This window comes from Accipiter gentilis, chromosome 11 (genome assembly GCF_929443795.1).
Source record: "Accipiter gentilis chromosome 11, bAccGen1.1, whole genome shotgun sequence".
Taxonomy (NCBI): domain Eukaryota; kingdom Metazoa; phylum Chordata; class Aves; order Accipitriformes; family Accipitridae; genus Astur; species Astur gentilis.
The window spans coordinates 25,703,534-25,731,334 of NC_064890.1; the positions used below are offsets into that span (position 1 = coordinate 25,703,534).

General features: G+C 40.3%; 2 protein-coding genes across 8 annotated transcripts in view; one reads left to right on the plus strand and one right to left on the minus strand.

Moving 5' to 3' along the window:
• Nucleotides 1-18,351, plus strand: part of AASS (aminoadipate-semialdehyde synthase) — a 32,973-nt gene extending 14,622 nt beyond the window's left edge. For all 3 annotated transcript variants that reach the window (XM_049813672.1, XM_049813671.1, XM_049813673.1), the window contains 10 exons: nucleotides 3,700-3,829; nucleotides 4,704-4,814; nucleotides 6,135-6,243; nucleotides 6,673-6,813; nucleotides 8,743-8,910; nucleotides 11,198-11,293; nucleotides 13,287-13,402; nucleotides 13,572-13,660; nucleotides 13,992-14,168; nucleotides 15,752-18,351. In XM_049813672.1, coding sequence (XP_049669629.1) covers nucleotides 3,700-3,829; nucleotides 4,704-4,814; nucleotides 6,135-6,243; nucleotides 6,673-6,813; nucleotides 8,743-8,910; nucleotides 11,198-11,293; nucleotides 13,287-13,402; nucleotides 13,572-13,660; nucleotides 13,992-14,168; nucleotides 15,752-15,870 — 1,256 coding nt within the window. In that variant the 3' untranslated portion in view covers nucleotides 15,871-18,351. The remainder of the gene's footprint in view (nucleotides 1-3,699; nucleotides 3,830-4,703; nucleotides 4,815-6,134; nucleotides 6,244-6,672; nucleotides 6,814-8,742; nucleotides 8,911-11,197; nucleotides 11,294-13,286; nucleotides 13,403-13,571; nucleotides 13,661-13,991; nucleotides 14,169-15,751) is intronic.
• A 4,437-nt stretch (nucleotides 18,352-22,788) lies between these two features.
• Nucleotides 22,789-27,801, minus strand: part of PTPRZ1 (protein tyrosine phosphatase receptor type Z1) — a 144,210-nt gene continuing 139,197 nt past the window's right edge. For all 5 annotated transcript variants that reach the window (XM_049813670.1, XM_049813669.1, XM_049813668.1 and 2 more), the window contains 4 exons: nucleotides 26,755-26,901; nucleotides 26,335-26,477; nucleotides 25,512-25,647; nucleotides 22,789-23,823 (listed from right to left, as the gene is read on the minus strand). In XM_049813670.1, coding sequence (XP_049669627.1) covers nucleotides 23,683-23,823; nucleotides 25,512-25,647; nucleotides 26,335-26,477; nucleotides 26,755-26,901 — 567 coding nt within the window. In that variant the 3' untranslated portion in view covers nucleotides 22,789-23,682. The remainder of the gene's footprint in view (nucleotides 23,824-25,511; nucleotides 25,648-26,334; nucleotides 26,478-26,754; nucleotides 26,902-27,801) is intronic.

Sequence of the window (27,801 nt, forward strand, 5' to 3'; positions counted from 1 at the left end):
AGGTCTTAATTGGGAAACCTTCATGTAATCAACTTTTTTTTGTTTGAATTTGTAGATGATTTTGCCTAGCTCTTTTCTCAGCACAAGTTGATTACTAGGGTATGTAAAATCACTCTGTGGCAATAAGGAAATAAGGCCCTACATTAGAGGCACAGATGCTTTTAAATCTCTGTAAGCTTGCGTCCTACCTGCTGCCTTTGTTGCCCACTCCTTTCTCCTGGCTGTGTTCCAATTGTGCTGGCAGCATGGTGAGCTGGGACAGGAAACCAATGCACTTTTAGTCAGATGTGGTAAATACTGGTTGCTTTAACCTGGATCTCTTTTTCAGTTCTGCTTTGCTTATAATGGTAAGTGTCGGTGGCAGTAGGAGCAAGATAATAGGAAGGAACAAGTGGAGACAGGCAGAGACTGGATTTCTGCCTTTTAGTGGTAATAGTAGCATATGCAGGATTGGTAGGACTAAGCCATAGGTAAATATTGAAACTAGTCAGATTGAATCTGGGCCATTTAGTCATATTTGGCCTAAGCAAAAGCTTAATGTTTGTATCTTTGTTCTGTTAAAAATGGTGAATGCTGTGAAATGTTTTTGTTTTAAGCTATTAAGCTATTCTTGGGTCTAAATAGGAATTCTGCTAAAATGTACTGAAACAGAGTTTTTTAACCAGATTTATCTATAAATGTATGGCTATGTGGAATGAGGGATGGGGTAAGCTTTTCTGGGCACATGTTTATTTACTAAATTCGTTAGTTAGCTGTGTTGAACCTGCATGTTCATCAAGACCTTAAAACTAGTTAAGGTTTTCCTGTCTCACTTGAACCAAGCACAGCCTAAAAAAGAAAAACAAATTTTCCTTTTTGGACTTTTTCCCCTCCTGGCCTTCTAATCAGCTTCTTGCTTTTCAGTGGTCTGTGCTTTTGCAGAACTAGCTACTACCACCAAAAACTGACTGAATACTTCACCTCTGTATTTATTTGGCCAGGTTAGAGAAGTGAACATTTTTAAAACCAGGAGAAAATATATACTGCATAGTGACCTAAAATACTTCAGGCCTCAAGATAAATTGTTGCACTGATTGAAAATGGTTGTTTTTCAGCAGGATGATGCTAATCCCAAACCAGTTTACTTTTAAAACATATTGGGCATACAATTTGTCCTGGTTTCAGCTGGGATAGAGTTAATTGTCTTCCTAGTAGCTGGTACAGTGCTATGTTTTGAGTTCAGTATGCGAAGAATGTTGATAACACTGATGTTTTCAGTTGTTGCTCAGTAGTGTTTAGGCTAAAGTCAAGGATTTTTCAGCTTCTCGTGGCCAGCCAGGGCACAAGAAGTTGGCACAGGACACAACCAGGGCACCTGACCCACACTGGCCAACGGTGTATTCCATACCATGGGACGTCCCATCTAGTTTAGGAACTGGGAAGTGGGGGCGGGGAATCGCGGCTCGGGTACTAGCTGGGTGTCAGTCGGCAGGTGGTGAGCTATTGCCCTGCGCATCATTTGTACATTCCAATTCTTTTATTACTACTGTTGTCATTTTATTAGTGTTATCATTATCATTATTAGTTTCTTCTTTTCTGTTCTATTAAACTGTTCTTATCTCAACCCAGGAGTTTTACTTCTTTTTCCCGATTTTCTCCCCCATCCCACTGAATGGGGGGGAGTGAGTGAGCGGCTGCGTGGTGCTTAGTTGCTGGCTGCGGTTAAACCACGACACAATTTTTTCCATTGCAATCTTCCCTTAAGAGTCAGTGCAACACAGTATTTCATTAAATTGGGAAGCACTGGACATGCCTTTTCCATATGTCCATGTGAAAATCAAAGCAAGAATAAAACCTCTGCCTGCTTCAATGCTATTTAATTATTCTGTTTCACATGGGGTTGTAAACCTGCAAGGAAAGGCTCTTTTTGGGGTAAGCAACTATTTTTTATTTTTTCCCCTACCTTTCTAGTTGTGCAGTGCTTCTCCAGCAAATTGATGAACTCATGAATCCCAATAGTATTTAATATATCTAGGACTATGATGTGAGTTTCTGGCATTCTAGTTTTCTCCTACACCTTGTTCTGCCAAGCAGACCACTGCATGACTCATTTAAGTAAGGGTTGCTACACTCACGGGATGATGTTCCCCCCAAATCAAAGCATGAAGATCAAGCCTATTGTGTGATTGCCCACCAAATAAATAAGGAAAAGAAAAAATGCTGCTTGGTTTCATAGTACTGTATGTGGGATGTCACTGAGATCCTACTCATTACTCTGACTTCTGTTCTCTTTGTCTCCTTTTAAAGTTTTTATTTTGTCTGATCCTTTTGACTCCCTATCCCTAACAGCTTTTCCACTAATACTCTACCTACCCAAAAAATACTGGTCTGCCTGAATGGGCTAGTCATACTTTTCACTGGGCATAGCAGAGCTGTTGTTACATTTTTCTGCTGGTCGTCTTTATTTTATTTTCCCCAGACCTTGCGTGGTAGGTTTATTGTTCTAGTTCTTCTCCTATATCAATAGAAGTGTTTACTACAGCTCTTGCCACTTTCTTGTGATCTCTCTCTAAAACTTTTCTCTAGCCTGAATGTACACATCCAAGCGCTCCTCTTGTGTGACTGTTATTTGTAGTCTTCACCCTCAAACACTTTCTTTAATCGATCTGCTTCTAGATCCAGTATAATAGTGTATTTCTAAGGATTCCAAAAGAACCTGCTTTTATCCTTCCATCAGTGGTTTGGTCACTTGTTCTTTGAAAACTTTGTAACCTCTTTTTTGGTATGTTTTGATACTTACCAAAGAGTGGCAGGTGTTTACCTGAGATATCAAAGACTGAACCTCCAGTATGTATGTTTTTTTAAACCTAGAATATACCTTGCCACAGCTTTTTATGAGGGGTCAGAGTTAAAGACATGGGAGTACGCTTTCGGGGTGGATCACAACCCTGCCTAGCCTATACTAAAAGTGTTGGGTTTTTGTAACTAGTTAATGACACTTTTGTGATGCATTTCTGCGTAAGAGATGCATTCATTCAGCAGACTTTTTTTCCCTCTCTCTAAAAAACACTTAGGTGTGAATGTGTGCTTCTTTCTGTTTAGTTTATCTGTTTTCCCACCATGTGGGTGCTCAGTTACCTGGCAAATGTAGACAGTGCTGCTGTAGAAAACCATGCCAGGAGGACACGTGCACAGGATGCAAGTGAGCTGGTGGGTTCTGGGGTATCCTACTGCACAAAGATAGGTTTAACAGTCCTTTATCTCATGTTCTAGACCCGCTTCTTCATAGAGTGGAAAAGAGACTTCTAGTTTTGCATAAATAATTTGTGTTGACCTAGTCTGCTGATAGGAAAACTGCAGTTAAAACTTTTGCTAAAGTACACCCACAAAGTTGCTGATTGGTTACAATTCTGTTCATGTTACATAATTTAGCAGTGAGTGGTTTGTTATTTCTGAGATTAAGTATTCTTTGTAGATTTTTGTTCTTGAGTTATAGCTGCTATGGCTTGACATTAGCAATTGATAATAAAATTGACTGCTTTAGGGGAAGTAACGTGCTTTATGCCTGATTTCTCTTCAGTTGTTAGTGAAGGAAAACATCCGTGCAACTGTTGCTCTTTGGGAAGAAGGAGGTGTGTGTAAAGCACAATTGTATGTGGGAGTGCTTTGGACTTACCTTCATCTTTAGGTAACAGTTGATGTGTTTTACTTTTAAAACAGCATCTGTCATGAAGGAACAACTTGAACAACTGACGAAAAAATACAGCAACGTTACTTCAGTTCATATGGATGTCATTAAGCACGAGGAAAAGCTGTCCTCTTTGGTGAAGAAACATGACCTTGTGATCAGGTCAGAATTCTGTGTAGAACATGATAGGCTCAACCCTAAGTCATGCTGCTTCTTTCTCCTAGTCCAACATGGTAACTTTTTTTTTTAATGCCCAAGAACTAGGGTCATATTTGTGTATGTAAATAGTTGTAACTGGCCACTGCCTTCTCAGGTAGCCAGGCATCAGGACTTTAAAAGGGGCTTTGACTGCAGCATCTTTTTAGAAGCATTCACGAGTTACGTGGACAGCCGCCTTAGTGTGAGGGGCCAGTTGCATCCACCAATGTATGTGTTCCTCGGATCAAATTTGCATATTTGCAAGAGGAGGCAAAATTCTGACATCCTGGCCATTTCTCTTAAATATCTCATTAAGAAAGATTTCTTTCCAGGTATTGAAACGGGAGGAAATGACTTCATAGTCCTTGCCATTTTGTCCCTTTTGCCACAGATGTCATGAGTGTTGTTTCCTTTCCAGGTAGAGCATGCTTTTCACAAAGTACTTCAGCAAGATCATTGTAATGCAAGCTTTCTCAAGGATGGTTTTACAGTTTTGCATCTTCTAAACCTCCAGCATGCCTGTTTAGAAGGTGGCCTTGAAGAGAGTTCAGTGGTTTGTTTTTTATAAAGAGAAGTGTGACAAAAGGTGCTGTCTAAAGAATGATTCCCCTATTGCCCTGTGCCCTGTTCTGAGCGCATACAATAATGCTCTTCTGAGTAGCATTGGAGGGTAGCATTTCACTTATGTAGGTATGAAACTGCTCGGGGCAAGGCAGGTATGACTGTTGCATTTACTTGAGCTCTTCTGTAGGCATACAAAAACCATTTGTGAGTGTCTTTCCAGTGACAGCGTAAGTAACTGATTGGATTTTGATATTGCGTAATTCTTCATTTGTAGTTTGCTGCCTTATTCAGCACATCCTTTGGTTGCTAAGAAATGTATTGACAACAAAGTGAACTTGGTAACAGCCAGTTACTTAACACCAGCTATGAAAGAACTCCAGGACAGGTAAGTATGAGACTAGCATCTCCCTGGTATTGCTCCTTCTTTAGTGCATTATCTGAATATTTTGCAGTCCGTTACACCTGCAATGCTTATTGTGAATTACTGTTTTCTGCATTCTTTCTCCCTCCCTTTCTGTGACGGAGGACTAAGTACCTTTCCCCAAAGTTGCATGTGGAGGCTGTGGCAGAATGGAGAAATGAGTGCAAACCCTAGTCTGGTCAGAGTAGTGCTCTAAACACGGGAACGTACTCTTCTGCATGCCCCATCTTATTCCATGTTAATGTGCCTTCCCCTCTCTCCTCAGACTTGTTAGGGTGTTTGAGCTGGGCTGATATTCAAGCAGAGCAGCTGGGCTGTCCTGTCCTACCAAAGACAGCAAGCTTCTTTGTCATCCTTCGCACTCCCCTAATAAAAACTCTTTCTTGGCATATTGTATCTACAGTCATATACTCCTTCATGCCACCTTCTTTTGGACAGGCCCACTATATTAGTCTCAAATTGGTGACAGTTCTAACTATTCTAGTGTTTCTGTTGCCCTGCTTATGTGATTGGAAGTTGTTTTGGGCATGGAGCTTCATCTAGGTGCTCCTCTTGGTCATGGTACTGGAACCTCTGAAGTGAATTCAAGTCAGTGAGATGAGAATTGTACGTATTGTGTCTCTAAAAAAGATAAAACAGAGAAAGCTGGACAGGTAGAGAACCAGAGTTCCAGACAATTAGGGAGGTTTAGGGGCTTTTCTCTCCTCCCCTTCTTGCTGTGATGCCAAGAGGTCATATCACATTCTCAAAAAAAAGAAAAAAAGAAAAAGACACTTCTCATTTGTCAAAACACAAAGTGATTTTGAAAATAAAATAAGTCACCTCAGTTTGTGGTGGTAACTGAGCTGCTCTGGGAGCATAGGCAACTGTTAAAGAAAGCCCAACTGCTTGTAATTTGGGAAAGTAGGCCTTTCAATCTTTCTCCCCCACAGGAGCTAAGGCAGTCATGACTAGCTCTGTGCTGTCCTCTGCATTATCACCTTCCTACATTATAGCACTGTCCAGGAGAATGTGGGATATGGAATAGCTGGTAGAAATTTCTTTTTCCACCAGCCCCTAGATGTTGCAGCAAAGTAAGAGAAACCAAGGCTACAATGACTCTTAGACAATTGTCACCATTCAGGTTTTAACAACTGCTTCTGTTTTTTTTTCCCCAAGCTGCAGACAGAGCCCAGAATTTACTGTGTTGGGGAAAGTTCACTGGGCCTTTGTTAGACAGATTTCCTGAATAGAAGGCCAGTAATAGTGAATATTCTGACAGCTCTGCATTTCTGTAATTTTTAGCGTAGAAGCAGCTGGTATTACAGTTATCAGCGAAATGGGTTTGGATCCTGGTCTTGACCATATGTTGGCGATGGAATGTATTGACAAGGCAAAAGAAGTTGGTGCTACGGTAAGGTTGGCAGGTAGTGCATAGTTCTGCCAAGATTTTATTAGTAAAGTTGTTCCTTTAACACCAGCCAGTTGTGGGGCATGTCACTGATGTGTAATGGACTCTGGATACCTTACTTTTTCTGATGCTTGGGATTTGGTGTCAACTAATCCAATTAGTGAGACCATCAACTAAGATGGCTTTGCCCCAGTGTGTGTTTTGGTTTTCTCTCCTTTATGGATGGTGCCTTAAGTGTGACATCTTGACACTGTTGCTCAGTGAAATTCTTCAGGTTTCTCCTGTCCACTGTAGATTCAATTTGGCCCATTTGGGACATAACATCAATAGAAAGTTTAAGAACTAATGGGGATTCTGCAGGGTAGCTCTGTTCTGTTTGCATCCTGGTCTGTCTTCTCTTCATCGTTTCTTTCCTGTGGGTAACTCTGACAGGTTGTATCCTACACTTCTTTCTGCGGTGGCCTACCAGCTCCAGAGCACTCTGACAATCCTCTGAGATACAAGTTCAGCTGGAGCCCGCAAGGAGTGTTGCTGAATACAGTTCAGTCTGCTACGTATTTAAAAAATGGAGAGGTGAAGTAATCCTAACATTTCCATTTAAAGCCAGACAAAGAAGGTGGAATTGGGCTAAGGAGGGAATTGGGATTTGTAAGCTGCTGTGTTTACTTTCAAGCTGGTTACAGTCAGCTGCCTAAGCAAGTTGCATACATCACTTAATCCTGTGTTTGGAGTGTGATGGTGCCTGGCTGCTGCCATCTTAATTCTTACTTACTGTATGGAATCTGATTGCAATGAAGGAGCATGCTCTAATGACTAAAGCACTGGCTTGAGATTGGTGTTCTGTTCAGCTTCCATCCCTTTTGTGTGTTGCTTTTGCCACTTAATTGCCCTGTCTTTGGCTCTGTGAATAAAAGGTGAGAGTGCATCCTTCAACTTGCTTTTCTGTCTAGTCATGTTTGTAAAACCAAACAGCTTCATTCTGTACTTGCACAGTGTATAGCAGAACTATTTGATTTCTTTTTCTTTTGATGCGATCTCTAATACCAGTAACCCACTGAGTGGGTTTTGTGAAAGTGTACAGTGCTTTCTGATGTGTTTTATATAAGCTCTGTTTTGCTGTTTGTGCAGGAGTCATTAGAGTAGAGTTAACCTAGCAAATGTCACTGCATCTGTTTTATGGAAAGACTGTAACTGATTTGTGCAAAGCTATTGCAAGCCATTATCACATTTCTGCTTTCCAGTCCTATCTGTTTGATCATTCCCGCTTGCTCAGAACAGTTACTGAGCAGGGGCTCTTCAAATGTCAAGGAGACTGTCTTGTATAACCACTGTAAAGTTTAGCTAATTATCTAAACTTTTTGATCTGTAGAACTGAGAAATCTTTTGAGATGTTTTATCATGACATTTTGGTGCTCTAGTGTTCTTACTGCAGTAAGAGAGGAGAAACTCAGGGATTGCACATTGGATCATTATTTAAAAAGCAACAACACATAGTTACAAGTTTCACATGAAAGGGTCTCTTGGAGAGTATGAAAATGTTTCTTACTTAATTCTGACCTGGTTCACCCGTTGCTAGGAAAAATTAGATCATGCATATGAATGATTCATTATGAGAGCACTATGCAAACTTGTCAGTAAATTGTACCATTTTTCCTCCTTGCCACTAAATCCTTAGCTGTCTTTGACTGTTGTGCAGGAATCTTCCACACTAGTGTCTTGCCTGACAAACAATAAGATCTTTTGGCATTGCTGCGGACTTCATTGACTTCATTGCTTTAGTCCTTCTTCTAGAAGGAAACCTTGCCGCTTTGCTCAGAAGTAACAAAATGGATTGATGCTGTGTAGCAGATCTGTGTATCGCCTGCTTAAAGGAAGCGGGGTTCAAAGCTTTGGGTGGGAGTAATAATAGAATTAGGCAATTTTATTTTAAATGTTTTCCTTCCAACAGTGCGTTCACTCTGTGCTTTGTAGCTGCAAGTAAAGATACACATGGGCAGCAATTTTATATCAGTGTGATATCCCCTGATTTATTTTAATCTTTAAAAAAAAAAAAAAAGAAACAAAATCCCATCCTTCTGTTTACATTTGCCTTTTCCTCCCCAGTAAAAAAAGAGAATAAAAAAATTGACCAAAAAGCAGGGAGGCTATGGGCAGAAGCTCCCTTCACACTGGTGTAGCGTGGGGAGGTGCTCCAAAATTACAGTAATGTAAGTGAAATGGGAACCTGTCACCTTAATATAAATGCAGCAGGAATTAACAAGGTGTGTGAGAAGGATGTGGCTTGTTTTAGCCTTTTGATTAGTAATGACTGACATAGTGCATGCTCCTCTGTCACAGGATATGCTTAAATGGCTTGTGCAAGTGCTTTATTTAGATTGGGCCTTTGCACCAGAAATGCTATGCATATTGTTCCTATTTTGAGCACACTTCATCTTTTCTGTTGTAAAATAAATTAAACAGTATTGCGCTGAAATAATATTGCTGTTCTTTCACAAAATTTAGATTATCAATATTCCAGCTGGAGGAGCATTACTTGATTCTGTTACTCCGATGGATTTTTTCCCAGGATTAAATCTTGAAGGTTTTCCTAACAGAGACAGTACAAAATATGCTGAGCCGTATGGTATTCAGACAGCTCACACTTTGTTGAGAGGCACCTTAAGATACAAAGTAAGTTGTTGTTGTTATTATTATTAATTATTGTTTTATTCAAGAGGTGAATGTTGTCATTTCAAGAGAACTATGTATTTAAAAGTCAGTCTTTTGTAGCTCTGTACTTGCTATTTACGAGCTCTCCACTGCCCTGATTGAGAGATAATTGAAAGCACTTTTCTCATTTTTTTAATGTAGCTTTACTTGGTTTATTTAACAAGTGTTTGTTGCAAACCGGAAAAATAGTTTTACTTGTTTTAGGCAGCTGGTCAGTTAGCTTGCATAGTCCTGTATCTCTGTTTCTTTTTCTTTTTTTTCTCTGGATCTGTATTTGGTGTCAGATCAATAGAAGATTTAAAAAAATTTTAAATAAATCTGACAGGTTTGTGTGATGTGTGTTGCTGTTATGTATTTTTAAGACTTGATCTATTCTCTTAAAGTTGATAAAAATTTGAAGTTAACAGTTTGTCGCTTACATTCCTATGAAAAACATAATGTAAAAATCTCAGTGAAAATTAAGGTTTTCCATCAAACTGAGAAAGTTTTCCATTGAGTAACTGGAAATCTTAAATTTGAGCAGCTTTAACGTTTTGGTCAGTGAAGTAAAATGTTAAGAGATAAATGTGTTTCCCTTCTAAATGATAGACTATTTTCCTTTCATTTGTTAGGTGCATGAAGCAGAATCAAAACATAATATTTTTTCTTTCAGATTTTTTATTATTTATTTGGTCAATATATGTTAAGAAGGAATAAATCTAAAACCATATTGAAGGCTTGAAAAAGCTTTTGTGGATGTCATGATATATCTATCGAATTAAGGTTTACGTCAAGGTTTAAGTTATTGTTGTTTTGTGCATGGCTTGAGGAATGATGCGTATGTCCTTTCCCTCTTAATTCCTCTGTTGCAATACAACAGGATTTTTTTCTTTATTTCTGGGTGGGAGGCTTGCTTAGCAACAGAAGATGGAAGGCCGATGTAGGGAAATAAGGGTTACAAATTGCAATAGCCCTCTCTTTGTCAGTCGGGATACGATCTCTTGTTCAGAAGCTAAAAATATGTGGAAGGCATCTATCTCGTCATGAAGTCTTAATAGAACAGTGTCTACTCTTCCATCCGGTGCCTGGTAAAATTTTCTTTTGTCTAAGTGTTAGCACAAGGAAAAGCAAAAATGTCAGGGTGACAATGGAGAGTTCTTATCAGTGTGCTGCAAGAGCGATGTTTCTGTGGTTAGTGCTGTTTTCTTGACCCCCAAAGCAAGTCCGTCACTTTGGGTTGGGGTGATGTTGGTAGGGTTGTGTGGAAGAGCTTGCCATACCTCTGCCTGCATGGTACCTACATGCCAGAGCATAGTGCTGAGCAGGGCAGAAGTTAATATTGGCCCTTTGCACATGCTGCTGTGTTGCAGAGCAGAAAGCAGTCCATTCAGTGTGGAGGCTAACATCTCCTCAGACTGCCTTTTATTTTATTTTATTTTAGCTAATGGAGTCAGATTAAAATGAGGTGTCACAGAAGGATCTCACTGCAAGGCCATCGGAGCTGATAACCTAGTGCTGGTGGAGGTGGCTCCTAAATATAATTAGCCCTCTTTTAGGGTGCTTATTTCCACCATTCTGCTTGCTTACAGTGTTTCTGGTCACTTGCACGTAACTGTTTTCAGGTATCCAGCAGCCCTGTGGGAGTGTTTACAGGATACGAACGAAATGAGCAGAAACCAGTTGAGACTTCTTTTATTGTGCAGCCTATTGCAGCCTTTGCAGTTCCTTTTAAATACCATTCCACTGCTGTCCTGGATTTGTCTCTGATATTCCAGAAGGAAAGATACAAACACACAGGATTCTTGTCTCTAAACTCAGTTTATCTGATGTCCATACAAACACACTGCTGTAAAACTGGGGTGAGCTGAGTTCAGAGTTGGGCTCTCTGTGTCCAGTAGTTTGTTTATGGGCCAGCTGGCTGATAGAACCCTGTCTGTAATGATGTGCTGGAGTTTGAACTAGTGCTGGCCAGCTTAGCCCTCTGATCTCATGAACCAGTGCTACTTGCCATGGAAGTATTGATGGCAGAAGAACAAGAAGTCATTAAAGAGGGTATTGAAAAAGTAGGGGGAGGGGTGGAGAGGGGCTGAGGAAGGTACCACTCTGTAGCAGTAACCCCATTGGCATTGTGTTATTGTGGCTGTCTTCCCATGGGAATAATGCTTAACGCTACCATGGTTGTGTCCACCACTACATTCAAACCAAGGAGAAATATTCACCTCAGTTTCACGTGATTATTTTTTTTAACCATGTTATTCTTTTATTTCAGGGATACTCTAAAACTATGGGAGGCTTTGTAAAACTAGGATTAATAAACCCAGATCCTTATCCTTTGCTAAGCTCAACCACACCACCTCTAACCTGGGTGAGTTACTGTGCTTACTCTACCTTCTTTCCCCTGTTTTAGTAATGTTCTTCTTATTGCTAGCCTTGGGTGTGCTTAGCAATGGGAATCTTATATTGCATCCTGGTCTTCTCTGCTTTTTTTTCTCCTGGAAATTAGGAAGATTTTCTTCAGCAGGAATGTAATACAGTGCTGGAACAGACTTCCCAGAGACTCTGGAGCCTCTCTTGCTGGAGGCTTCCAGGACGCAGCTAGACAAAGCCATGGCTGACTTGAATGCTGGTGGTACTGCTGCTTCAAGTAGGGTGTTGGGCTAGATGACCCTTAGAGGTGCCATACAATATTTTTATGCATTGTTTTGAATTTTCTGTTAGTCGGAATCCAGCCCTCAGTGCTGTGAGTTTGCAGCGTCCGTATTGGTACTGGCCCATCATCTTCAGTGTAAAAGTATTTTTTAGGGCATCAAGAAGAAAGAGATCATGCCTAAATGAGTATATTAAAATATTTTTTTTGTTAAAACTCCGTACAAGCATTTTTTTCTCTTCTGTTATCCTGCTTTTCTGTGTTGCTTACTGATGCCTCGCTTCATCTTAATCTCAGTCAAGGTATGACTCCTATGATGTGCTGCTGTTACATTTGACAATCAATGTTTTGGTTGTCCCTGTGGGCAAAGCAGGGAATTTCATATTTCAGTATAGTGTAAAGAGAGCTGAATTTACAAACAGCTTACTACTTGTCAGGTCTGTTTGTCTGTCTTGTGAGGAATTTTTCTTCCATTTTGCAAACGCTTGAAAGAGTAACTTTGTTTATTACTCAGATGAACAAAATTCAGATCTGTCTCCTGTTTCCTTCCTTAACCACCAGGTTTATGCTGTGTGATCATCTGAGGAGAGCACAGTATGTTTCTGATGATGCCGTTATTTCAAGTTAAGAATGCGTTGAGTGTTCTCAAAATCAAAAAAGCACATGGTGAAGAGGCCCAGTCTTGCTTGTCTCTGACCAGCATACACATACACAACACTTCCCATCTTCCCAAACTCAGGCATTTTTGGGCTGCAGTATGGGCTGCCCTTTCAGCAGTGTGTCCATTTCAGTGACTGTAAAATGGTCCACCAGCATCATAAAATAGGCTAGGAGTTACTTTTACTTTTTCTGAAGATGATTTTTCACTCAAGTCCACTTTCAATTCTAGGATTGATATCTTCCACTTTTCTTTGCCAAGATGGCTAGAATTTCCAGTCTTTCTGGTCTCAGTGAATAAGGATACAGTGTCATCTATGTAAAGAACTATAAACTTCTTCGTCTCAGTGCAAACCTTATCTCAGCAATGTTGTTACATCTTGGTACTTTCCTTTTATCTCCTCTGCCTTGTGTTTTTAGTTTTCTTGTAAATAGGCTAACCTGAGCTTCTAAACAGACTCGGCAGTTCTTGCTTGCTTCATATCTTGTTCATAGCTCCATTTATTCTCTGTCTTGCTGTGAATGAAGCAAGCAATAATTAGCATCTAGATAGTACCAAATGGCCTTCAGATATGCGCAGAAAGCTTTTTGGTAATACTCTCAGGATTGCCAGAGCTTTGTTCATCTCATCAGTCTGTTTCCTTCCTTTTCAAAGGGACTTTCTCCATTTCTAGACCAGCTGAAAGATACCCTTAAGTTCCTAACTTTCTGGCTGTCTCCAGGTGGCTTCTCTTTCACCCTAATATCATCTTCCCAGTGTACCCTTGTTCATGCAGATTTCTATGTTCTTTCTTCACTGCCAGAGGAAGGGATAAGACTAAAAAGTAGGGGGAAGCAGCTGAGTGGTGAGGTACAAAGTATTTTAGGAAAAGATCACTTGTCGTGATTAAAAATCTCAAACTATCTCACTTTCCCTGTACACATAACCTGTCTACTCAGAAGTCCTGGATGTTAACTGAGCTTGGTGGAGCAGTGGGTTCTTGAAACCTTGACTGAAAAGGAGTGGGAACAGATGTCAGGCCTTCAGGAACTTTTTTCTTTTCTTTTAATACAGAAAGAGCTCATGTGCAAACTGGTTGGAATTAAGCCACCTGCTGAGTACCACGTTCTTAAAGAAGCTGTATTTAGCAAACTGGAAAAGGACAAAAGTCAGCTGGAGGCAGTGGAATGGTAAAATGTCCCAGTGATTTTTAAAGGTGTAAAAAAAAGTTTTGCAATTTTGCCCATTTTGGTCCGTGTTGAGACTGTTAAACTGGTAGCTGAAAAAGCTGGAAATTACAAAACTGAGACTAAGCTGTTGATTGGCAGTGATCAATGTCTGTCTCATTTCTTCTGCCAGGCTAGGTTTATTGGGAGATGAACCAGTTCCAGCAGCAGATTCCATTGTGGGGGCTCTTGCAAAGCACATGGAGAGGAAGCTGCCCTTTGGTATGTGAGAAATTCTTTTTCATGGCTTTGAGTGGAACAAGTCAATATCTCTTATCGGCCTTAATTGGATTAGTTTGTTCACCTTCATTAATAAACCTTCACGTTAGGTTTTTTTAATGTCTTGTGATGTTCTCTACTCCCCTAGTTTATCCTTTGCTTTCCCTGTTACATTTTTAGTTTCATCTTAATATTCTGTATTCCTTAATATTCCCTATATTAAGTCACTTCCCTCATACACATGCTGTGTATGCATAGTGCCTTGCTCATCAGGAACCTCATCTTGATATGACTGAAATACAAGCAATGAATAGTTTGCATGCTTTTCTCTTAGGCACTGGAGAGAGAGATATGATTGTTATGAGAAATGAAATAGGTCTCAGGCATCCTTCTGGTCATTTGGAAGACAAATTTGTCGATCTGGTTGTCTATGGTGATAACAAAGGATATTCTGCCATGGCTAAAACAGTAGGATACCCAACGGCTATTGCTGCTAAGATGGTTCTAGATGGTAAGTGACTGTTTGGACTTCGGTAACAGTATGTCAACCCTCTGTATCTTCCTGCCTGTAGAAAGCAGATGTATAGTGTTTCTGAAGTGTATATATGTATATTTTTTAAAATTTATCAAACTTCCCTGTCTTCTTTACAGGAATTTTTAATCTGCATGTTTGGAAGTTTCAGTGACAACTCTTAATTTACTACTTAATCTATAGATATTTTTAGTCATTTAATCTTAAATGTTTCACTGGTGTAGAGGAGACCTTTAGCATGGTAAATTACAGTTGATTATGCCACAGTGAAGCAGGCTAACATATACCTGTGCTGAACAAACTGGTGACTTCCCGCTTTCTGGATTGATGAAATTTGAGGCTTGGGGCATATTGTCTGATCATGTTGTGTATTTCTAAACAGGCAGACTCTGCCTAGTCATCACCGTGTTTAAAGAAATAGTGTGATTTCCCTTTGCTTGCTCTTAATCTTTAGAACTTGATTTCTTCTCTGGCTAACTGAAATGAGCAAAAACTGTAGGGTTTTTTGTTGTTGTTGCTATTTAAAAAAAACAACCACCCAAACTTTGGAAGTTTAGATGCTTTTCACCTAACTGCAGTTGCACAGCTCTATGAATTAAATTCAAGCTGTATATGCTACTGTGTGTTTCAAACTTTTTTTCCTTATTTGATGCCGTACTGATGCTGTGTGAGAAAATAATGCCAGTGTTGATAAATCTGCATGTGTATATCTATGTAAAAAGTATAAACATGAATATTTATATAACTGCAAATTGATACTTGCATTTGTGGCGGGTTGACCTTGGCTGTCTGCCAGGCACCCTCCCAGCCGCTCTCCCACCCCCCCTCCTCAACAGGACAGGGGGAGAAAACAAGATGAAAAAGCTCATGAGTTGAGATGAAGACAGGGAGATCACTTGCCAGTTACCATCACGGGCAAAACAGACTCATCTTGGGGAAAAATTAATTTAATTTGTTGCCACTTAAAATAGGTTTGGATACAGGAAAAAAAAGGACAAATTACAACACCTTTCCCCGCTCCCTTTTTCTCAGGCTCAAATTCACTTCCCCATTCCTGACTCCTCAGCCTCTTCCCTCTGGCCCGAGCGGCGCAGTGGGATGGGGAATGGGGGGTTGCGGTCAGTCCATAACAGCTCCTCTCTGCCGCTCATTCCTTGTCCTGCTTTCCCCCTGCTCCAGGTGGGCCTCATCACTGTCTGCGGGGGAATCTCTGCTCCGGCGCCTGGAGCACCTCCTCCTCACCTCCTCCTCCTCTCACCGTGGTGTCGCAGGGCTGTTTCTCACACTTTTTTCCTCGCTGTTGTGCGGCGTTTTGCCCTTTCTTAACTAAATTTTCCCTGAGGCGCCCCATCTGTCGCCGGGGGGGCTGAGCAGTGCCCCAGGGTGGGCGGGCTGGAGCCGGCTGGAGCCGCCTGGAACCGGCTGTGTCCGGCAAGGGGCAGCCCCAGCCTCTCCTCACACAGGCCGCCTGCCCCGCAGCCCCCGTCACCAGCGCCTTGCTGAGTAAACCCAGTAGAGCACTTACTTAACGCCTTTTTTTTTTCCCCCTACCTTTACTTCAGGTGAAATAGATGCCAAAGGCATGGTTATACCATTGATGAAGAATGTTTATGGACCGATACTTGAACGTGTTCGGGCCGAAGGCATTGTGTACACTACTCGCAGTGTTATCAAGCAGTAACTGGAAGCGGTGGATTGAATTGGGTTTTGGGTTTGTTTGGTCCCCCCACCCCTCCACACCCCTTTTAAGAATCTCAATTTGGACCAGCTAAAGGCAGCACCTGCTGTTTCACACACAAATGGTGCCTTCCATAAAACCTGTCGCCTGACTGATGTAGAAACTGTAGATACACAGATGCATGAATTGTGGTATTCTCCTCTTAAAACTGTTATGCTTTCCAGTCCATGTTTCAGCATCAATCAGATCTTTCCTTATATCTTTCCTAAAATATCTTGGGAGTTGGTTTTTTTTTTTTTTTTTTTTTTTTTTATTAATAGAGTTTGTCTTCTAAGTGTATAAGGTTATTATTGAGACAAATTTAAGCTGAAAGAAAAAAATCTCTTAGTGGATTCTTTTGTAGTGGAAAAGTCTGGTTAATGAATTTCATTGATTAAGTTTAATTGTTCATTTGGTAAAAAACAATTTATCAGAATAACAGAGATGAAAGTGATACTTAAATTTCAAGGCTTGTTGTCCCTTTCCCTTTAACAGCATTTGTGAATGTTTTCACAATAACAATATGCAAAAAATGGTTTAGAAATTCTGCACTACTAGCAAATAAGATCCTGTTAAATCTTGAAAATGTTCAGTTGTTAAATATTTGAATCCTAGATCTTAATATTTTTTAAATCCCTTTCTTATGAATGTAAACTTAAATTAACTGGAGGAGGGAGGAAGTTTAAAGCAAGCCTCCCCCCATACCCTTTCCCATTACAGAGTGGAAGCTGGTTGCAATATGTTGAAATACCTGCTGTTACGTGTTGCCTTGTGCTGTGAAGACAGCACATTAGCATTTAGCTCTGCAGCTAGGAAGGGCATTCTGAAATACAACACAGTTAATGTGCTTAGAAGCTGCTCCAAATGACGTGTTTACTCTTTCCACTTATTTACACTGTGTGCCTCGTCCAGGTTAAGTACTGTTACAAAGGGAATAGACTGTGTAGTATAAGCAGCGCTGAAATGCAGTAGGCTTAGAGGTTTAAATCACTGCTTTTTGAGTTAGCTTCTGTCCTTTTGCCATCATGCTTTTGAAGCATTCATTTGGGAGCCTATCCATATTACTCACTACAGTGCCACTTCAGAGCGATGAGAGTTTGCCAGCCTACCAGCTCATTTGATGCTAAGTGCTGTGCTGCACAGACGTGCCAGCCCGGCTCCAGCGGCAGTTTAGCCGCATCAGCCGAGTTGAGCTGTAGCCTCTCTGACAAAACAGCCGTTGCCTCCTTCCAGTTCAGGGCTGCTTCTGTGGCTTTTGCTCAGGGATTTCTCTGTGACCTTGCAATCAATGCAAGCATGGCTTAGGCTTCACCAGTTAGGCCTGTGAGATGCAATGCTGTGGGCAGATGATACCATTTGCACTGGTACCTGTGCAGCTGCCTGGAGCTCCCCTTTTCTAAAGCTGAACATGGATGCTGGAAGCTGTCTGCTTTCAACTTTGCTCACAAGCGCACTTTGGTGATAAACGCACAGCCTTTTACCTCCTGAGAAGCGTAGTGCTATTATCACGGTCCCGAGGGGCTGGAATTCCAGGTGCTGCTCTGCCCAGCAGGAAAAGCAGCCGTAACAATAGCTGAAGTTTTGATTTCCCAAGTCTTGCTACTCAGGATTTGGATTTTCTTTGTGCATATGTAATGAAGTAGCAACTGTCACAAAGAGGAGGGTTAAAGAAGCCAAAGGGAGAAGGAAGAATGAAGGGCAGAGTATTATTGTCAAAGAGGAGGGCTTTTTATACGGAACCACTGAATGCTTTTGTACTGTCAAATTTGGATTCTGTTACAGTGCCATGCATGTTCTGAGTATTGAATGAAATCCTGGCTCCACTAGGTTGCTTTGCTTCCTGCTGACCTTACAGGCTGTTGGACTATTGTATGGCAGGTATGTGCAGCTGGGGTAAGGATGGAGCCTGCAGTGAATGTTCTGTTCTCTGCTGCCTCCTCCTTCTCCCAGGTAGATTAAAGGCCTACAACTAAGGGTTAAAATTAGACTTGTATCTGCTGGTCCCTTCCAGTCCAGTGCTTGGTGAGACCAGGATTTTACTTGAGAATCCTCTGTTCCCTCCTTTGCCCCACAAATACACAACCACGGAGATGTGATTCTGTATATATGCATGCACCTTGCTTGCTTTTCTGTCTAGGAAATGCAGTATGCGAAGAAAATTGGAATTTTAAAAAAGTATGTAATCTCTTTGGAGCACAAAAAGAATGAGCACTACAGAGTGTTTTCTTCAAGAAACACTGCTACTATTTTTAAACGTTTTGTATCAGAATATATTTGTTTCTCAGTGCAATGCTGCTTTTTGTTTTCTAAGTTTAGACTTAAATGAATTAATTGCTCAGCTTTTGTATGAAGATTATAGACTTCTCGGTTCTCTTTACATATTATTGGAAAGATAATTGTATCTTATGCACAAGATTGCTTGAAAAATAAATCTGAAAACCTGTGTTTCATTGTCATGTCATCTTTACAGTCTAATGAGATGTATATGAATGGGATTTGGTTTTTTACATAGATGGTTATATTGAAAGGGTGTCTACACATGGACTTCTCTATGTACATGAAATACCTTTCCATACTTCTTGCTAGACTCACAAGAGAAGACTCTCCAAGGATTGTTTCAGCATCCACATCTAACGCCTATATGTATTATCTGTATCTAGACATCATCTTCAGCTATAATCTTAAGAGATGCAATTTTTTTTAGCACGTTCTGTGCTTGGGCACAAGGACAGCTACTTGCGTGGAAAGCTGCAGAACAGTAGATGTGTAATTGTCTCCCTGTACCCCAGGAAGAAAAGAAATGAAAGCTTGGTGTCTCACTGCCTATCTCAGCTTGAGGGCCTTGCTCAGCTGAATATGTGGTTTGGTTTCTGCTGTCACTGCCTGGGTTGAAAGGCTCTTAAGTTGTTTGCTCATATCAGGCTGCAAGGAACAGATTGTCACTGTATGTCTCTCTCATTTTTTCATTTTGGAATTTAGTCTAGTGCCAGCTCTCCATGACAGGTAAGATCCCAGTTTCTTTCTGAGATGGAGGTGCTCAAGCCTCGTTGCGCTCAGACTCCCTTCCTTGCCTCAATGTTGCATGTTCTCTCTGCCCCGGATATTCCTGTAGATGAGAATTACATCCCTTCTCAGGAACTGGACCACAAGAGTGTGACTGCTGGACAAAGGGCATGTGCTCATGGCACAATAGCTGTTTAAGGGGGAAAAAAATCTGGGGTAAAGTGATTGTGATTAGGCTGGAAAACTAATGAGGAGAGGCAGAAAAAAGAAATTTAGCTTTGAGTGTCCAGCAGAATTAATCAAGGCAAGTCAGACCATCTCAAATACACTGTGACTAACTACAGTGTCACAGGATGTGACTTTGCTAAAACAAGGGAATTAGTTTTGTAAGCCAGAAGGGTTTTTTTTCTACTTTTTTTTCGTTCTAAAAAGAAAAGAATGGAATAGGAAACAAAGGGGAATCAGGCAAAATGTGGCCAAATGTCCCGAGAGACTTCTCTTCCCTCTTGTCCCTTTGAAAGGCAAGTCCCTAATCCACCAAAGCACAAACCTGTGTAACAGCGATGGGTGCTCAGACCTTAGCCTTGCTGCAGGAACGCAGTGAAAACCAAGACTAACCTGGGACGCCTCAGACTTACAGTAGTAGTTGGGTCCCTGTTTCTGTTTTTAATCCCAACAAGACAACACAGCTCCTCTCCTCCCCAGCCCAGCTTTGCTTATGCTTCAGAACAATCAGAGAGAGAAATGAGTTTAACTTTGCTAAACTCATTTTGAAGTAAGCATTTACCATAGAAAATTTCAAGCCATGTGAAATAGCACGTTATCCTAGGATGTTGCAATGAACTGTGCCAGGTAAAGCATTGTGATAAAATATTGCTAACTAGCTTAGTCAACTGATTTTCACAGTCCATACTAAGGTCTTTAACTAATATGCTGTTGTATTTACAGCTATGAGTTTGTATAACTTCTAGTCCTCATTTATTGCTGGCTTTTGTAAAGGTTTTCCATTAAGTATTAAATCTCAACACCTCAATCACTAAAAAGTTGGTGATGTTAGTAAATTACTTAAGTTTCTTTTTTTTTTTTTTTAACTCTCTACTTACCTGTGATTTCTTAGGAGAAAGCTCACTAACCAAGTTTTCCTTGCCACACGTCTTGCAGCTTTGTAAAAAAACATAAATCTTAAACTGACGTTGTTTATTAATATCCTACTTCTTGCAGGAGATATACATAACATCTTTTCCAAACTTGACCCAGTTTGAGAAGGCAGGCTATGTGTCTTTTGAGTCTGTAGCTTGGATTACAAGAAAAAAATTAATTAGAATATGGCCTTTGTCTGAGAGAGGAACTGACACGCATTTATTAAAAATCTGTAATCCATCGTGGTTGAAGATTATAGAAGATTTTTATTTTATGATTCTTATTTTTTTCTAGATCAGAACCAATATGTGTGAGTAAAGAGATTATCCTAAGCACTTATGTTTTAAATAACTTGTCAGCATGCTAAGATGATGAATGTGATTACAAACATCTCTGGAAGAAACCTTGAACAACAGCTGATTCCTTGGATTATAACTTTAAAATGTCTGCAAAACATTTAGGTTGAAAGGAACTGTTATATCAAGATGGGATTTTTAGAAAGGAGGATTTTTGTTGCTATTGGTCCACAGAGGCTTGAAAAATGTAGTAGAATTAATTAGCCTAAAAAAGACTTTGTATATACGGCTATATGAAACTGTAAATACACTAATAGAAGATATCAAAATAAAAAGCATCAAGTTATGTGAGGCTACAAGCCAGTTTTCCCAAAGAAAAGGCTGGAGAAGTAGCACACGAACATTATAGTTTCTCTTACTGTGTGCTAATGTGGTGAAGTGCAGAAGTATAAGCTAAGAAGATTATGGAATATGGTTTGCAAATGGCCATAAGATTACAATTAACCTCTCTCATATGGGCACCCCTACAGATTAAGAAAGGAAAAATTGTTTCTGTATTTTTGGAATGAGAAGGGGGGGAATTATATAATATCACTGTCCTCGTTAGCCTAGATGTGCAAATGGAGGGTGTTGGTCAACCTGAGTGCTTTAGAGGAAGTAGTAAGGAACCCCCAGGCCACCTGGAAAAAGAAGATATTCCTTCCTCAAAGAGCAACTGTTAGACACTTTGTATATATCCACTTTGTGCCTGAAAGCTGTGAAGAATGTGCGTGTATAACTCAACAGTGTCACAAAAATGTGTATCCTTTGAGACAATGAGCCCATTCTGTACATTTGTAACTCTTTTTCACTCCCAAAATAATGCAAATGTAGTAAGGAAAAAAAATATCTAGATCCTATTCTTCAAAGGCATTTAACTTGGCTAGGGCTACATTGCAAGTTTGCTTGCACTTAGAAATCAGATCTTGGTCCAATTCTTCCTGGACTTCAGAATTAGCAAATATGCAAGGAATGACAAAGACCGCGGGGGGGGAAGAGAAAAAGCTGAATAAAGATGTCTTGGATCAGGAAAGTAGGTTCCTTCATTTCTGAATTATTCAATCAACTAGTTATGGCTTTGAACTAAAGAGGCAAGTACCTGCAGGCATGTGGCTGCACCCCTGGCCTGAGGCTGAGCTACCTGCACAGATCCTGAGAAACTGCTGGGCACAAGAGGGGAAACTGCCGAAGAGAGCAGGAGTGAGCAGGTGACAGCTGTGACAAAGCGTGCCATGAAGGCTGGCTGCGTTTCACGGGGAGTTATGCGAGGGAAGGCCAAACTCTGGTGGAGACCTTTTGGAAAGAAAAGCTTGCAAGGCCAGAACTACCAAGGTAACTGTGTTGGTAATACCATGTAAGGCTGAGATGATCTAAGTGGCAGCATCAGAGGTTTCACATTTGGGTATGGCTGTAACAAAACTGAGGCCCATCAAGAAAATGTACTTAGGTTGTTTACGTGCAAAGAGACAGAGAGCAGGCTGGAGAAACATTTCATGTATCAACAGCATAAGGATTTTTTTTAAAGTTTCCGCTGTTTAGATTCCGTTAAACCTGAAATTGTTTTGGCTTTGTTGCAGCTCCACCTATCCTCAATCCCACACTGCTGAAGGCGGCTAGATCAATCTGCTGACACACTGAGATCCCTCACATACCCTTGCCTTTGGAATCAGTCGACTAAAATCTACAAGACCGCATCAGATCTGTCTTCTCCTATCCTTAGGTTTCATCTTAGAGAGTGTCCATTAGTTTCTGTGGCATTCTAGTCCAGAACAGTATCTTTGCTCTCAATAGTTCTATGTAGCAATTGAAGGTACCAAAGTGAGAAAACAGTTACTCTCATGGCCTGTGGTAGTTTTAAAGAAAGATCTATTCCACTCCAGGCTCCTTCACCCTTTTCAGTGCTGCAACCTTCAGTACAATCAGTATCTTTTCTTGCCAATTGAGAATGTTACAGAAAACGAGTGGCCAAGTTGAAACATTTTGCTTTTGTTCCTGCAGAGATTACTTGATTTATTGCTGCCCAGAGTTTGTCTTTTGCTTTGCCAAAGGAGGCAGCAAGAGCTCAGCAGCTGAATGAATGATCTGATGCAAAGCCAGCATTGAGAAGTCTTGTGAGGGGGCAATTAAGGCAATTTGGAGGCCTGGGACAGCCCATTAGCCTGTGGGTGACCAGAATGGGAGATGTGCAAGTAGAGGCTAAAAAAGGAGCTAATGTGAACACTAGGCATATGGGTGGAAGTGGAGCAGAGATCAAATAACAAAAAAGTTTTCCAGACGTGTCTTCTGAACTCACAGATTCCATGGGAAGAGCAGCCATTTCCAGGTCAGCCTTGAGTCCTTCTTGTAAGTAAAAGCTCTCCTATGTGACAGTGAAGACTGTTTACTGTATGTGGAAGACTGCTAAGCACAGACTGGAATATTTATGTTTATTTTTGCGATGCCATAGGTAAAAACAATTTAACAATGCCAAGTACAGGTGTTATTCTCATAAAAACTCCTCATTTCAAAACAAATAATTTCTATTTCCCCACAAAAAGTTAAAATCACATGCAGCTATATGAAGGTTAATTGCTTAAGATGCACAATTATATATCAGAAGACTTTGTTAAAATAAAAACATACTGGACTACGTCTTTTAACAAGGCAATTACACAGAACTAGAAAACTGACTCTGTAGTAAAATATAAAAATCTACAATTATAAATATAAATTTGGTCCATGGATCACTACAGAAGTAGCAGTATTTACAGTAAGTATCAGATCACTATTCTAAATGTCTAATTGAAGTCTTAAAATGTTGAATGTTATGGAGAACAGTATTTTATTTACATTCTACTATATTAAAAGTCATATTTCTAGCAAATGTAAATTGTTATAAATACAGCAAATAAATCAAATACTAAACCCATGACATGTTTGTAATTGAGAATCCCCTAACATCTATAAATATGATACTTTTAAGTTAAAAGTAAAGCCAGATAAATCAAAAACTAATACTGAAAAAACATACCACAATTCAATTCTTAGAAACACTGTAAAAGTCACTCAAGTTAGTCCAGACGTAACAATGTATTACAAGAAATCTTTCAAGAAAAGGCACACATTGTTAATGATAAAAGTTCCACAGTAAAGTCATATGTAACAGAAATGACTGTTTGTTTGAGCAACGGTTGGGATCTGATTATATATATAGTGACTGGACAGATTTCCCCCCCTACAAAGTATAAAACTGAAAATAATAATAGTAAACTCCAGGTGTGACTGATGTGATGTGTGTGTGTTTAACTTGATGTGTTAATTAAACTAAAGATTCTAAACTTTCAGCTGCATTTCCATCAGGTAAAGCTGAGCCATTACTGTCCATAGATGCTGAAGGGTTTTCTTCTTGCCTTGTGCTGACAAGGCTGAGAATAGCTTTGTAGAGAAACTGGTACTGTTCCTGGAGAAGAAAAGAGGATATAGTTGGTGTGTTGTCAGAAATAATAACGCTAGGTTATCTTGCAACACTGTTACTCAAAATTAATTAACAGCTGATGTGTCAGTCTGTTAATGTATTGTGCTCCACAATTTATTGTGTTACTTAGCAGCTTTATTAATTTTCTGACTAATGGCTCCCCCTGTACACAATGTAAAGCACAACATTAAGGAACACAGTACAGGTAGGGGAGAAAACTATTTAAAAGAAATACTACGTGCTGAATCTGATCCTTGTTGAAGTCAACTGCAAAGTTCCCATTGACTGAAGCGGGTCAGGATTAGGGCTACTGTTTGTCTGTTGGCTTTTTTTCTCCTTGGGTATGTTCTCATTTTTTGTGCCCTGAATTCTGTCCAGGCAGATTTTGTTTTCTTTTTTTCTTTTTGGTACTTGCAGTTACTGTTTATGAAGATCCTGTCAGGAAGAGGAGGTAGGAAGAGAGACGAGACTTTGTAGGAAGATTCACTGAGGAGGCCACTGCCTAGAGGGAGCAGAGGGTCTCAGCTGGGTGCAGTGGGAAATGGGGAGTGCCAGAAGCCAGCTGGACTGACTGCAGTGTGGGCTGCGAAGGAGGAAACAGCTGGATGCTCTCTGCAGGGAAAGCAGGCACAGCAAAGGCTGTGCTGCACCAGGTAACAGTGGATACTCTGAAAGGGGAGAGGAATATTTGGGGTTCTAGGATGGATATATGAGGATAAAAAATTTCTGTGATGGAAGGAGTGAGGAACAGTAAAACAGACTAAATAGACTGCGGTTTGGGGTCTGGACTATTAGGTTGGACTAAGAGATATGGGGTAGAAAGAACAATGAATTTGAAAATCTGCAGTAGGATGGGAAACTGGAAATCTGAGGTAAAGGGCCCAGATATTTGCTGGAGGCTCCTGCGGCAAGAGGAGTGAAGGTCCTGATGGTGCTGTTGAAGTGGGAAGAGTTCCCATTTTCACTCCATTGTCTGCCAGGCTCCTCAGTCTGGACTAGCTGGGCAGGGAAAGTGGCGGACACATCTGTCAATCCTGTCTCATGTCCTGTTTTTACTGTCAAAAATGTGATAATGCTAACCCTAACATTTCACTCTTGAAGTGTTCTCCTTAGTACGCTCATTGTAGCTCTACAGCAGTCAGATTGTAGTGGTATGACCAAAGGGGCAGTGTTCATAGTTTTTAATTTCTGTGACGAATTTTCATTTGTATGACACTGACTTCGTAAGGAATTCTTATCTGTTATACTTTTCATGGTTTTTAATTTCTGTAAGCACAGTGACAATGGTGACCATTCAATGGCTCCTGAAAGATCAAAGTCCATCCTGAAATGGAAAACTAGGCTAACTACTTCAGGGTCTACCTGGAGTACAATTTTATTGCTGCTGAATTAAAACCTTCATTTACATGACATACTGCGGATTTTATGATGACGGTGGCAGCTCTGCACATTTTGAATATGACTACTTGATAACCACATAACAGGTTTTCACAGGACATGCTTTGTTTTGGAATAAGCAGCAGGTCCACTACAGCACCTCTGGAAGACAGTTTTGATTAACTCATGCAGAAACTAAGATGTCAATAGTTCAGTAATGTTGCGCTAAGATCTAAGCATGCTAATAATACCACACATAGGACAAAAAAAATGCACACATTTTGCTTATTACTTACAATGTCTGTAAAGACTCCAGGCCTCATCAAATTGATCATCTTTGCTACTTGGTAAACATCCACTGAATTCTCATTTTCCAGTTGATGCATCAGTGTCGTTAATGCACAGAAAGTGCCTGCTGTCACCCCTCCATGCCTTTGTAAAGTAAAAAGAAAACAAAACCAAAACACACAAAAAAAGTCTCTAGAAACAGGATCAAGTTTCTACAGCTGGAGAAAATACAAAATCCAGGGTAAACTGATAAGATTAATTTCTGTCACGTGATCTTGTAAAGATCACATAGGCATGCCCAGCAGTGCCTTAACACAACGTTCACAGCACCTGGCTGCAACTTCTGGAGAGTCTTTAAAAGCCAGTCTTAGTTATTTCCCTACAATCCTCTACTAACCAAATCCTGAATGCCTCAGGTCCTTCAGTATTTCAACATTTCAGTGGTTTTGGCCATTATTAAACAGCTGGAAAAGGGTAAGGGGCCTCATCTAAATAGTCTTACTTCTTTCAATAATAGACAATGAAGCCCTGATTGATTTCCTCTCCAGTGTCCTACTCAACAGTCATCAGGAGTATTGAAGTGTGATAAAATAAAAATGTTTCTCTTGTTGATGCAGCTGAAACAGAAGTAGCAGCACTATTATTAGGTGCAAACTTTGTACCTTCTTTCAGTGGCTTTCATTCTAAATGAGATAGAATAGAATCATTAAGTTTGGAAAAGACCTCTAAGATCATCAAGTCCAACCATCAACCCAACATGAATGGAAGGATGAGATGAAAGGATGGTTCTACAGAAAAACATCAAAACAAACTGAAAGCTGCAGTTCTTACTCGTCATGTACAATCATGGGTCCATCACGGTTGGAAGTTTCCTCTTTGATGATGCTGATCAGTTCAAAAGTTTTACTAATAGGACTATCAGGATTTGGCCATTTTGGACACTGAAAATGCCTCACTTCAAGTACATAGTCATCCTAGAAGAGAGAAAAAAAAAGCATAAATCCATTCAGTAAAAGATTGACTGTCTTTATTCTTGTCCTTCACCCTCTTCCAGTCCAGCTCCAGCTTCCAGATACATAATCCTACCGCTGTGGAGGTTGGACAATCCTATTCCCAATGTCACCAAACTACCTACAGAGGCTACTCTCTCCCTGGGTGTTTTACCACTAATTTACCACAGAAAATGTAACAAAATGTAGGCATTACCTTTAACAAATCAAGTCCTGAGTTACAGGTTTATGACAGTGTTACCTGTGTAGCTTCTAAAATAAAGTCTTGAATTATGAGCTTCTCCTCGTTAGACAGACACTTGTGCTCTTCAGCAATCATAGTAACTTTGAAACTCTCACAGTTTATAGGCTCATCTTTGTTTGGCCAGTATACAAATTCATCTTCAGCCTCCAGGAAAGGAAAAAAAACAAACATAAAACTAATTAATGTTCAGCTCTTAAAATAAAACTTAATCCAACATAATAAATAATGTGCCATGTATGCAATCAATGAAGCCAGCTAGATTTAAATTGACAAATGAAAATTTGAGTAGGAATATAAGTGTCACAAGTGGTGGTTTTCAGACAGCTCTGTAGTGAACCTGACCAGAAGACCACTGTACACCGTGGAGATACCAACCCACATAACAGTCAACATGTGCACTGTGCCACACGTTCAGCCTGGCCTTCAGGCTGTCTTGTGCTGCCCATAGTCCCTGCCCAGAGGATAAACTTAGCTGGGTGATTATAACAGAGGAGCCTGCAGGCAGCTCCCACCCAGTACCAATGATTATGCTGCATGTGTGGCCTTGGAATTATCTAAAAGTGCAGCAAGAAGTTCTCATGAGAACATCATTTCTCTTTGACAGCATTAGTGATGAACAGAGTTGTTTTCTTTTAAGAAAATCCTATAATAGCTTGAATGACCAAAATGGGGGTAACCCTTCCATGGACAGGAGCTCCATGGCGTGATGTACTTTGATCAGAGATACGTTCAATACTGCACAACTTGGGGTTCCTGGCATCTGAAGGGATGTAAGATTATCTATACTACCCTTTCCTTTATAGTGTTGCCTCTAATAAATAGCATTTTAAATGACACTTTACAGAGTCTGAGTGCCTTTCTTACTGGGATCACAACGAACCAGAACCTCCTGGCAAAACAATTGCCCTTATTACAGAGGTTAACTTAAAAATTCAGCTGTTTTATAGGAAGTGTAACATTCACAAAACATTTGATGAGAGGAAAAAACCAAACATTGTCTTGGATGTACATGTTTTTCCAATCATGCAAGACTCTCCAAGCATT